General features: G+C 41.0%; 1 protein-coding gene across 4 annotated transcripts in view; it reads left to right on the top strand.

Moving 5' to 3' along the window:
* Nucleotides 1-13,729, top strand: part of si:ch211-1e14.1 (UPF0606 protein KIAA1549) — a 42,531-nt gene that overhangs the window by 8,293 nt on the left and 20,509 nt on the right. For all 4 annotated transcript variants that reach the window (XM_046038011.1, XM_046038013.1, XM_046038010.1 and 1 more), the window contains exons 3-6: nt 9,497-11,623; nt 11,718-11,806; nt 12,266-12,425; nt 12,534-12,664. In XM_046038011.1, coding sequence (XP_045893967.1) covers nt 9,497-11,623; nt 11,718-11,806; nt 12,266-12,425; nt 12,534-12,664 — 2,507 coding nt within the window. The remainder of the gene's footprint in view (nt 1-9,496; nt 11,624-11,717; nt 11,807-12,265; nt 12,426-12,533; nt 12,665-13,729) is intronic.

The following is a 13,729-nucleotide window of genomic DNA, read 5'->3' on the forward strand; positions in this document are numbered from 1 at the left end:
GAACTGCAGAAAGTGAAAGAGTGTACCCAAAGAGAGTGTGTGTGTGTGTGTACTTATTTCTCCCTGTGTGCATAGTAGTGCACGGCTTTTCTTAATGAATGACACATTCGCGTTGCACCATCACAATCCACTCTTTGAAATTAGTCATACTATCATAATAGCCATGCAATCTGGGGAGACTCCTGAGAGTTTGTGTGTCTGTTTTGGAGCTTTTAAGTCCTTTATTCCTAACATGTTTTATGCAGTAGCCCTGCACACTATAATTCCCTGAAGACTCGCTGAAATTGTTTCGGACAGGCTGTCTAACTGTGCCTTCAGTCAGATACCTCTCTTCCTCTTCCTCTTTCTCATTTGGACTCTCATACTACTCCCTCCCCCTCCCCCTATCTTGCTCCCCATCTTTTTGCACTCCCGTTTAACTTATCTTAAAAAGTATTCCCTTAGGAAAACAAAACAAGGGTCACATAAATATTTGTGCAGGCATGACCTCACTCAGGTATCCATTCTCTTGTGGATTTTCATTCAAACCAGACCACTAAATTAATTACGGTAGATGTTGGCAACCTTTCTACTACTCTCAGCTATAATATATATATTATGTTGTGCTTTATATTTATTAACCTATTAGTTCATGGGCAAGATTTTTGATAAGCATTTAAACTTAGATTCGATTTAGAATGCTTTGTTCATTTAAAAATCTGTTCTTTAATCTTTTACTGTTTGATGTAGGCTAAATTCAACATATAAGTGCACCGGAAAGCAACTGGTGCAGGTTTAACTTTTTGTGTGTTTTGGGGGGGGGTTAAACTTAGGCAGAGAGTTTGATCTAATTGAACTCCACTGATAAAAACAGTGGGATCTTTCTCATCTTAAAAGCTGCCCCGATAAACCAAATGTCAACACAGCCATATCTTGATTGTTTGACTGCATACACTGCTCCTGCCAACTGAAAAGACCCAGTCACGCAAGGGGCTCAGCTGAAAACAGAACCATGTGTGGGGTTGTAGTTAGCTAGCATTAATACCAAAAGACCCTTTCTTCTCTTCTTTTTTTTTTTTACACAATCATTAAATAACTTTTTTTTTGGTAGTAAGTAGTCTGGCAAACATAGGAAATGATATCATTAAAGGTCTCTGTAATTGGTATCTCAAGTTTCTCTACACACATAGGAATCTATGTGTGCTTGTGTGCGTTACTCTGTGTGGTGTGTGCGCATGTGCCCACAGGACACGTCTGTGTGTTTCACAGCTGTTTGGCTGATACCTGTTGTTTGCCTGCTATAGAAACCTTGCGCTGAAAATGAAAGTTGGGTTGGTTCATATAAAATACCTCAAAAACTAGTATTGAACAGTTCAGTTGGATCATACATTAGGTGTGTGTTTATCTGTAATTTTCTTTGTACTGAAACCCGTATAGCTTGCCTTTTGCTTGAAAACACATACTTTAACCAGGCAAATCAGGTTTGGGCTTCACCCAGCAACTTGCATATAGTTCAAGGAGACAGAAACACATTTGTTGTCCACAAAATTCTTTTGTCTGTCAACTCTCACATGCCCAAATGCACTGCTCAAAAAAAATATAATAATCACAGTATAAAATAAAGTCAGTTAAACTTCAGGGATATCAGTATGTCCAGTTAGGAAGCATAAGCAATTGTGAATCAATGTCATTTATTTTGTTGCAAATGAAAGTGATAACAGGTGCACTGGAGAGGCAACAGCAAGACATCGCCCAAAAGGAGAATGGTTTTGCAGGTGGTGGCTACAGGACATTGCCTCATCCTTCCTGACTGATTGTTCTCCAGTTTTGCATTTTGCTAGTGTCCTTGTACAGTGTTTCCCCTATATGCATTCAGGAGCGGCGGTGCGATGCTGCTGAATCACGACCGACGTTTTAAAATTTCCCACGATCATTAAACTATGCGTTACAAATGTTTTCACTCTGCAGCACTCAATGCTCGGCTCGCTTCCTCTCCTCGTTCTATGCAGAACATAGGTGACAGATTGTGTTATAAGAGCAGCGTAACTCTGAATCAGGAGATGCGTAGCGAGTGTTTGATTGTCCGAGCGGCAGAAAGTGACGGTGAACGCGAGCAGAGGAAAATATTCTGTAAATGTACGGTGTCTGTTACAGTGTGTTTGCTTCTCAAGACCAAGAAAAGTCTGTCGTTTCCCACCTGCTGGAAAAGTGAAGCTGGTTAGCGCTAAGTTAGCTCACATCTCCCCTTCAGACTGCACAGCTGAGCAGGAAAACTTCTACAGCAGCTACATAGCTGCTATGTAACTTAACATTAGCTCAATTTATAGAAAGTAACTGGAAGCTGTATTTTAGTACTGCCTAACGTTACTTGTCCAATGTTGAGAACATCAGGTACAAACTAAAATGACGTAGCCTGCAGCTCTGTCCTGTACAGACTGGTTAAATTATTTTTCAGTTTTCAGTCTGAAAAAGTGGTTTTGGAAAAGAAAGGACGAGGTGACTGCAGGAGCTGAGGTTAGTAAAGCTAATTAGTGATGCAAACTAGTCCTTTTAAGCTAATGAGGAGACGTTTCTTTTTGGATTTTAATGTGCAAATAAAATACACCTCAGAAGGGAGGAGGTTTCTCATGTTGCCTATTTTTTTATGTTAATGTCTACAGATAAGGGTGCTGTTTGTCCTGCCCCCGCTGCTGAAAGAAAATCCTAGAGGAAACACTGCTTGTAACTACAGGTAGCATGAGGTGGCACCTGCAGCCCATTTAGCCTGCACAGGGAGTCCAGCACATCCATACGTGCCTGTGTTCCTCCTGGTGCAGGACAATGCCCGGCCTCATGTGGCCGTGTGTAGGCAGTTCCTGGACGACGGCATTGATGCCATTGTCCATGCCATTGATGCCATTGACTGGCCCTCACTTTCCCCAGACCTGAATCCAATCGAGACGTTCTGTAACGGTGCATTCAAGTAGCGCCACAGACTGTCCAGGAGCTCACTGATGCCCTGATGGCGGAAGAGATCCCCCAGGACACCATCCTCCTCATCAGGAGCATGTCAGACGTTGTTGGAAGTGCATAGAGGCATGTGGGGTGCAGTACCATTATGAGTCATTTAAAGAAAGGAAAAAAAAGGCCTTAATCACTTCCTAATTTCGGTTTCCACTGACCGTTGTCACGTCATTTTGTTGGCAAGTAATTATACAAGACTTTGAATTTAGAACTATTTCGTTCATTGAGATCTCATGTGTGATTTAAGTGTTCCCTTCATTTTTTTAATGGTTTATTTGATTGTGTTAAAGGACAAATTCAACATATTTTAGCGTATTGTCTTGTTCCCTTTTTCTGTATATGTGAGCGCAGTGTCTGGATAAGTAAATTGAGACCAGTGTATGGTGTTTTCTGTGATTAAGTTCCAGACATCAGCAAAGGGCTCTCTGCAGACAGGCAGTATCAGGTTAACTCTGTTTCAGCCTTGGGAACAGAAGTCATGAGAGGACAGCGAAGCCAAAATCACATTTTATCTTACTTGGGGATTTATCTGGTTGTGTCCATTGTTGCAGGCTTCATTAAGGCGAAAAGAGTAGAATTCTTTTGCGTTGTTATGCATTCTCAGTTTTTACTGATTTCACATGACTTTCCCTCTGTTATGAGTTGTATCTAAACATATCCTTTGACTGTTGGAGGAGGCTGTGACAGCCCTTTCAGAAATAAATTGTTTGCATTCTGTAATGATAAGTTAAACAAAAACAAAGTAAAATTAAGCAAGCAAAACAAAAGTGGCCTACTGATAGAAACCCCAGAGTCAAACCAGAGAAAAACATACATTTCTTTTGCCGTCTTAGTCTATGGTAATAACCGGTCTATTCTGACATACTGGGCTTCTATAAGCTATTCTAACAGTCAGACACACTGTATATAGGTTAGTGGAGAGCTGTGATGATCCAATACATGAAATGTAATCTCATATGCTTTCAATATCCAAATGGGTTGGTGCTATTTCAGATGCCTGAAGTTGTGTATGCCTTCAGCACAATCTCTCTACCCTCTATCTTTTTTTATTCCATTGTGGGGATTTTACAAAGGGACATCAGATCAGCCAACAGCAGTAATAATCCCTATCTTGTCAGAATCGTTTTTACATGATTGCTGGCAGTGATCCAAGACTGCAACCGGATGTATAAACGGAAGAAAAACAAACCAACCAAGGTACAAGAAAGGCCATATTTTTGTGCTTAAATATGGGCTGATGAGTTTTCACTGAATTGGCTGTTATAGAACAGCAAAGGTATTTAAAACTTACTTACTTCCCAATTCTTCCTGGTCTTCATGTGACTGATTAACTGATAAAATACCTACCTATTTATAGGCCACACATACAAGTAGAAGGTCCAGAGTAAATGAGTAAAGACTTGTAGGATACGTCAACTTCAGAAATGCAAATTAAGTTCAGCTCACTTACAAGGCAGCTATTCATTAGACCAAGTCTAGGCTAAAAGACACATCAAGGCTTGATGAATGGAAATGGAATCTCATTAGCCTGTAATTTTTCATGTAATGAATAAATGAAAATCTCACTGCATTAATTCTTCAATGTTGTGAGAATAATGAGATGTGGGGTTTTTTTGTTTTTTTGTTTTTTTTTTCTGAGGAAGCAAGGCAATGTTTTTTTTTATTTAAGCTACTTATATGAGTCTTTATAAACTATACATCTAGTTTATTTATAGCTTTTAAAGACTGCTCATGCAATAACTGCCTGGCACTGTTGATTTTATTGGCAGTGAAATGAAGATCTATTGTGGAAATGATCATTTGCTCAAGAAAGAGAAAAGGGGTCTGACTGGAAGAGTGAGATTCGGAACTGAGAAGAAAAAACTGTACTTCTCATTTACATGACCTGAGCACTTGACATTTATGCTCTTGTGACCTGATATTCAAAGGTGTCCCTCTGCATGGGTATCATTGCTTAGTTTCACAGACAGGCCCAACAATGAGTGGCCAGCCGAGTGTGACTTACTCGTGTTTCGGGGGACAGGTGGCAGCGCTGGTTGTCAATTTATGCTTACTGTAATGTCAGCCCCAATTCAGTCCAGCCTCATTTGCTCTGTGCCTGGCTGCTGTCTGTCATACTGAGCTCCGATTCTCATTAGCTTCATGTGTTAAGACCATGCCTGCTTAATTATTGAGAATAAGCAGCCAGGTCCACAATCATAATTCAGCTTTATCTTAGCACAGTTTTGGATTTCATTTTATAGTTGTGTACTATATATTATTATAACCATATTTTAAACCGCATGAAGCTCAGAGTAAACTACATCAGAGATTCTGATCACTGTGCTTCATTGTGAAAGAGAGTGTTGATTTTTTTGTTTGGCTATGTATTCTCTGTTTGTCTATGTTCCTCGTCCTTTGTCCTTAACTACCATCATAATCATCATCACCATCATCATCATTCTTACAATTGTCATCATCAGTACAATAATCAGCATGTTCATCAATCACCTGCCAATAATAGTCTTTGTCTTAAGTAGCTGGATGTTTTGTCATCCATTCATGCATGTTTAATTGTCCTAAATGTGACTATAAATGAATTAGTCTGTCAGTGTATGGGTGTACTGAGATGAGGTGACATTTTGGGGTCATGTACCACAGAATGACCTCAAACATCAGCACGTTCTTCTGACAGACATGGTCTCCTGTAGAGCTTATCTGTATAGTCTTTGTCCGTTCTTTTCCTTTATTCTTCTTTTTTCTGTAGCATTTAAAATGTATGTTTGTTTTTTTTTAGAGCCAAATGCAAAATAAAATGCTGAGTTGATCACTGAAAACATATATAATATATTACAGTGAACAGGGAGTCCATACTTTGCTTGGACTGACAGAGCTCTGAGATTATGATTCCAGTATCTTTCTCACATTTAGCTGTAGAAGACTTGACAAAGCACCGCACATCAACTGCGGTGGCTTTTCCTTTCAATGTTCTGTTTTTGTGATTATTTTTAACTTTCCCACAAAACTGAGAAATCAGGCCACCAATAAAGAGCCTGAATGGAACAGGCAGCTAAATCCTCCTTTTAATGTTTAAGAACATTATTTGGTCTGCCCAGAGCGTGTGCATCTGCCCAGCTTTGTGATACATCTGTCCCTGGGGGTTCAAACACTTGGCACAGCAGACGAGTAGTTGTGTGGCAGTTTGGAGAAGAAAGTCTTGGCTTTTCCTTTCCAACTCCTTTCCAATGGGCTCTGTTATAATAACATGTTGACTCAATTAAGGTACCAGGGTAGGTTATAATTAAGTTGGGAGTTTTCCCCTGGGCCAAGCCAGAGGCCGTCTTCTTGTAAGAAGCGATGCAGTAAATTAAAGATGACGCTCCAGAAGTATATTCTTTTTTGTTGATGTTTTTTATAAGTTATCAGTTTTGTGCTTCCAGTGTTAAAAATAGTCTCTTCCCTCAGCTGATTCTGCTGCTATTCTCAAGTGTGTATGAGCTGCTGAGTCACTATGTAGATGGTGTTGGTGGCTTGCTTCTGGCAATGGCAGTAATGGTGTCTTTTAAAGTCTTGCTCTGTTCAAGGCCTACAGTCAGGGACAAATTCAAGACATGCGGTTTGAGTTGAGCTTATTTAACAGAATTATTGTGTCTTTTCTCTTTGATGTGGTTTGTTTATGCTTGTGAACTCTCTATGCCCACATTGTGGTTCATTTTGATCTGTAACCCAAAGAACCTTTAATGTAAGCAGGCACCTTAACTCATCTCTCTTTATCTGTCCTGTTTGTCTGCCATCAGCTTGTGTGTCACAACACTGTGGAGCAACCGTGTGTAAAGGTTTCTTTAAGCAAAATCATGAAACTTCTGTTTGGGATTTGGACACTTTTCTTATGGAAAGTGTATGAAACACATTTAAGCATATGAAAGAGACAAACTTATCTAGGCACATGAAACTATTAAAAGGTCTATAACCATGAATTATTTAAGAATGATTCTGTACCTTTTCCTTCAGCTCATGTAGACTCTGTCCGTGTAGTTTGATCAAAATTGAAAATTGCACCACCCATCTGTCCAAGGTCAGGTATCATACAAAAGGATAGGAGATGTTCTCCCTAGAGTGATCGATTAAAAAGCCCAGGACTACCAGAACGACCAAGCAATGATTTCATTGATCTCAAATTCCTCTTTGTATCAATACTCGCAGTTTACAAAACCACCTGTCAAGATAGTATTGATTGTAGCTAATATTGGCCAAGGTTTCAAATAACACTCTAAACCCACAAAAGCTTTTTCCTGCAGATTAAATTAAGTGTCTTACTGTACTGTGTAGTCTGTTTATCACTCTGTGACTTCTGCTCCAGAGAAGAGCAGTCTTAGAGTGACAAATTTCATGATGAATGATAATCCTATAAAATGTCCTTGGGAGCGTGTCCAATATTTTTTGTTATTTCTAGGGCTGTCGCAGTGAAGTAATTTCCCCCTCTGCAATATGTTGGGGCTCAACATGTGTGTGGTATTATCGTGTTTTTCATTAATGAAGTAATTTGGTGCCATCTAGCATAGTAAGAGTGTCTGGATCTCACCAATCTCACCTCACTGCACAGAGAACCGCTAACAGCAGCTTTATGGTTGGAGCAAGCTAGCTGCTGAGTGCTAGTCAACAACATTGCCAAGAAAACTAATTTTTGTAGTTTGACAGTGTCTTTTTCACACGTAACGTTAGCTTTATCGTTACCTTCAGGGCATGTCTATCAAGTCAATGTACATCCCGCAGCAATGCACACACACACACACACACACACACACACACACACACACACACACACACACACACACACACACACACACACACACAGCGGTGCGGAGTAGTTATATGCGATACCCCTTAATTTGTATACGATCCAATACCAAATAATACCCAGGCTGGTATTGCCGATACCAATAGCGATTCCAATACTTTTTACATATTTTATTTTTAGTTTAATGTGACCTCCGTGTTTCTGTATTTATGAGGGAAATAAAAAGTAGGCTGTAGGCTTACCAATTCCAAGTAATAGCTGCATAATGACAAGACATCAAATTACTGTCATATTCTTAATTATAATTAAAATATCCTGCTCAGAACTGCCACTTCATAACATCATCATATTATTTTTACTTAATCTCAGATGTTTACCGAAGTTTTCAGTGTTGCCAGAGTATTTCACTGTCTTTGCACAGACATCACAGCATCATTATTACCTTCACAGCTAAGATACAGCCAGACGTGTCCGCCATAATCGGTATTAAATCGCGGGAAATGTTAAGGGCTGCAGTGGCTCGTTTCAAAGAAACTCCGTCACAGAGCCGTAGTGCAAGCATGACTTTGACAGGCGGAAGGAGAAGTAGTTCAGTATAATTATACCTTCCTGGTGACAGTAAGATATTTATGATAAAACACACACTCACTCCAAATGTTATCCTTTTAACTCCAGATATCGATCCTTTTAAATGAGTATCCTAGAGCAGGAAACGTTGGTATCAGAAATATCAATACTTTAGTATCGATCTGCCCATCACTAGTGCGGAGCAGAATTGGCTGTCAACAACTAACAACTGCTCTGTAGCAACGTTATAACTAAATTTCCACAGAAAGCAACATGAAAAAGAGCTGCAGGCATCCGACACACTACTCTTGTTAGTTAGTGAGCTTCAAATGAGGCTTACCGTTCAATTTCTCTCGACTGGCCCCCAGTATTACAACGTTAGTCCAACATCGCAGAGCCTGCTAGCCACATTAGCCGCACAATATGCTAACGCCAAGTTAGCTAACCTTTAAAATAAACAGTAAAACAACATAAACCACGGCAACACTTACAGCTTCCAAGTTTGAAGTTGGGTCACGTACAGGCCATGGTGGTCCGTCCTTGAACCGTAACAGAGCTTGTGACAGTGGAACTTTTGAAGCACTAATTTATTAATTTAACACGCACTGAAGTGTAAAGTATGAACATTGCCGTTGTTGCAGTGCTTGCCATCCTCCGTGGTAGGCTTGACCAATAGCGCGGTATTTCAATTTTGCCGGTATCGCGACAGCCCTAGTTATTTCCTTTGGTCATTTAGGGCCCAAAGAGCCTAACACAGTTTGTTCTAACTAAAGTTATCCCTCCGATGTAATGCCATTGTTGTTTATGTCTAGTTATAGACCAATAGGATGCATGCCGTGCAAAGTCATGTTTGGTCTCATCCTGCCTCTCTGTTGAACCTTTTGGCCGTCCTATTTTTGCTAAAAGTGATGAAATTACAGTTGATTAAATCTTAGACAGGTTATCATGTATAACCTTTTCTAAATAATTTTCCAGAAATTAGAAGTTGAGATATCTAATGTCACTTTCAGTTATAATCAAGTTATGGTCCCTATATTGGTGAGTAAAAGATGGGTGAATGATAACAGTTAATAAAAGCAACCCAACTTTATGCCTGTAATTCACTTTGTTTGAAGTCAGCCATGCATCTTTCTTTCGTTCAATACTGAAGCATTCTTTGTTCCACTGCAGATAATTCACACCACGACATAGGATTTCTTGGAGATGTTCCAAGTTCAACAAGGTCATCACCATCAGCCTTACCAGCCTCACATCATACTGCCTTTGAGAGCACAGACTCACCTGGTGCCCTGCCATCCATTTTGGAACCAAACTATGAAGTTAGGACGGCTGACATCACACATTCTGAAAACTCAAAATCCTTCACAGCAAGTGACCTCCTTGCAGAAGAACCACTTCCTATTTCCTCTCCATCATCAAACCCCTTCGAACCTGTATTGGGGTCTAGTCCACAATTTGAGGCACCTGCTAAACTTGCCACGGACTGGAAGCTGACCAGAACAAATTTGGCCCAGCAATCTTCCTTTCTTTCTCCAACTTCTCCCCAGTTCCAGCCTCAGTCAAATATATCCGAAACATCAATAAGCACCTCTGCTTTTACAAGGTCAGCAACACCTCAGCTAGGTCTTAATTCTGCGCAGAAAGAAACTTTCACCAAGCAGCTGGGGGGTGCATCAGAGCAAACACTGGCAATCATGACCTCACTTCCTAGTCAGCCTCTTGAGCCCCCTAAACTAGATTTCGCTGAATCTCTGGCAGATGAATCTTACAGTAAAATACTGGATTTGAACCAGCTGAGCCCCAGCAGTGCCCCCATGGAGGCAAAGGAAGCACCCCGTGACATAAACATGCTACCCAACCCAGATCAGATTCTGGCCCCTGGCTACTATGTGCCTTTCATTGCACCCCACCCTTCATCGCCTTCATCTAAACCCACAGAGATCTCTCCAGAGGACTTCTACCCCACCAACACCATGGACTTTGACTGGGGGTCTGGGGACTACTTGGAAACAATGTCATTCTTAAATTCAGATGGAGAGGATTACTCTCTGGTCACCAAGGTGCCCTCTGACTCGTATGATCTGGAGGACTATACAGAAAGCTATGACACATCTTTCCCTTCCAGAGTGGGCATATCCCCTTCATCCTTGAATCCTCTTCATGTCTCACCTTCTCCCAGCCTCATGACAACATACAGCACTGTTGTTCCTCTAAAATCCATTTCTCTTTCCTCTACAACTCACTATACACTGGAACCTACTCCCACAGCTAACAGTGATATGGCTGATGCATCAGACATAGATTGGCTCGATACTTTCACAATTCAACCGACAGATGTCCTCTTACCTGACATGAACAGCTTGGAGTATTACACCACTCAGTTGACCAAAGAGAACAACAGTTCAGACGCTGGAGCTGAACATAGAGGGAATGTTACCGTGGTGTCCATCAGTGCAACAAATATCACACCCACCAGCAGCTTCACTAATGATACCAAATTGACTGAAGACGAGTCCTCCAGTGACCTGTCAGGGTTTGAGCCACATGATGAACCAACCATAGTAGTAACCACAGAGGAGAGTCCTCAGCTCATTAATGCCACTGAGCCATTTCTGGATCCTTCCATAACCTCAACCCATTTTTTTGATCCCTCCTCTTCCACCTTGGGTGGTCAGGTGTCCACCACAGATTGGTCTTCACCTACACTAACTGTTGGTCTGGACAGAACTGTATTAATAGAAACTATGCTACTCAGTGCCACGCCATTGCTGCCAGATGATGTAATGTCTTCCTCTTCTCTGACAGATGTCCATTGGTTTGTTACAGAGTCATTCCCACAGAGTACCATACACACCACTCCTGTCTTAACTGTAACCATAGCCTTCGCCCCTGTTCCTACTGAACCTGCTGCCAACACCACTGCTGGTACAACAGAACTAACTCCCCAAGACTCTACTTTAACAACTGAAAAAACTCTTAATGTCACTTTAGTTTCAACTGAACCCACATCGAATGTCCCCCCAGTCGTATTGGGTGATCAGGGGGTGTATGAAGATGGAGTTGACATCCCAGCCACAGTGACCTTGATCTCAACTAGCAGTGAAGCTAATACAGTCTCTGCTGTACCCACAACTACAACTGCCACCACTACTTCTCATCAAGCCACAAGTAGAACCACTGCCACCACTGAAGCCTCAACTAGTGTCAAAATCATCTCTACCACCACCACAACTACAGCACCGACATCAAGACAGTACCTCTGCAACTTTGAAAAGCCTGATTATTTAGTAGAAATTGGTAAGTTTGGCCTTCAATTATGTTTTGTATTATATTACAGAAAATAACTTATAATGGAATAAGACAATAACCATGCTTATGCGTTCTTCTGAAGGCTTTCCTTCCGGGGCCACTGTTGGATATGCCAAATCTCAAGTGAGAGATATTTTAAAAGGGGAATTCAACAAGTCAGTGGAACTACAGGTAAATTTATCTCAACAGGGGTTAAGATATTTAATTCATTTTGATCTAATGCTGTGCAAGGTGTTAGCCATCTTTTGGCAATTAAGAAGGAAATGCAATGGCAGCATAGTTACATTTTAATGTAAAAGAGAATATTTAGTGATTCTGGAGTGGATCACCTGCCGTGTAACATCACATACAGTGTGTGTGTGTGTGTGTGTGTGTGTGTGTGTGTGTGTGTGTACATTACATTACATTACATTATAGTGGTGCAGATGAACCATGAAGGCCAGACCATTTCTCAAGTTTATATCAGTGGCTCTATGATAAACAAACCACAGAGAGCAGTCACATCGAGATCCAAAGACCGCAGTGACTTCTCAAAAACATCAGCTGCTTATAACACAAGCCACTTTACTTGGAATGAATGACTGTAATGTGTGATCTGTCTATGTCATATATCCTGCTTTGTCTGTGAAGGTTGTGAACCCCCCACCAAAGTTTGTGTTTCGGGTGGTGTCTGGTCCAGTTGTGTACACAGCCATATCTGTCGTCAATGCTCTGCGAAGGTCTGTGCGCCGCTTCCTATCTGTGTCTCCTAACTGGACAACACCAGACAGTAAATATCAAATCCACACAGGTAAATGACCTTTCAGCAAGCTGTCTTGCTAGCAACATTTAAATTGTCTGTGATAACCTTTAGTTTTTAAACTTGATCTAAAACTCTCCTTGTCTTCACTTCATGCAGTGCTGCAGTTTGTTCCCAGTCATATAGATGTGCGGTTCTGCAACTTCAGTGAGAGCATTGAGAAAGGTTTGACCATGGCATTTGCAGAAGTGCGTCGGCGCTCAAAGGAGTCAACCAACTTCACAGTGCATGTGAGTGACACCAGAAGGCAGGAAAGCATGAGTAGCCTCGCATGAGATGTTTTCATTAGGGTGCATTTCATTGTGGCTTCACACCTCAAAGCTGAATGACTGTATGTACTGATAAGCTCAAGCCTTCTGAATAAAAGCCATTGTCTGCTAGAGCTGCTTACCTCTAGTGGAAGCTTTAGCTTAACTAAACAGCTTTTTTGTCATACAGAGAAATCTTAATAATAAACTTGGATTGCTGGACATTTGATTGTTGGACACCGCCTCAAGTCATTTAACTAGTGGATGACTGTGATTGCTGCAGCACAGGCTGACTTTTATTGGGATATTGCTTTGTAAACTAAAGCTGTTGTTGAGGCTTTTGGACTTTGGTAAATGAATTGCGGCAGAAATGGTTGCCTGAGGAGTAGGAGAAAACTAGTTTATTAAGATCACTGTTCTCTGTAAGACCTCAATTCTGATTGTGACAAACTAGTTTGATTTGTCACAATCAGATTCATGCTCAATCTGTTCATCCATCCATTTTCCATCATTTATTAGGTCTCTGTGGCGATATCATGGTAAGCATAGTAATCTGGAAATCACTCTCCCCATCCATATTCTCCAGTTTTTACTGTTGGATTTCATTCTGATAAGAGGCCCAAATCACCTCACTTGGCTCCTTCCAACACAAAAGAGAGACTATTCTACTACAGGCTTTTCTTGGCTTTCCAAGCACCCTGTGAGCACAGACACCCAGCAAGGGAAGCTCGTTTTGGCCAGCTGTATCCACAATCTCAGTCTTTCGGTCTTGTTGCAGAGATTATGACCACAGGCAAGGGTTCAGACACCTTCAAGCTCAGCTCATTCCTTTCCATGACCTCATTGTCCACCTTACCATCACTCATGTACAAGACCCCAGGATACTTTTCTTGGATATGTGCACTTGAAGGGGTTCATGCTCTAGTTGTTGAGTATTAAGGAAGATTACTGTTTGTTAATAAAGAGCTTATTTGGCTATGTGCTTGGTAGGCTTCAATAGTTTTGTGTAATCCTATTACACTGATGCCTGTATTATAGTCATTTAGT

This window comes from Micropterus dolomieu, linkage group LG22, assembly GCF_021292245.1.
Source record: "Micropterus dolomieu isolate WLL.071019.BEF.003 ecotype Adirondacks linkage group LG22, ASM2129224v1, whole genome shotgun sequence".
Lineage (NCBI taxonomy): Eukaryota > Metazoa > Chordata > Actinopteri > Centrarchiformes > Centrarchidae > Micropterus > Micropterus dolomieu.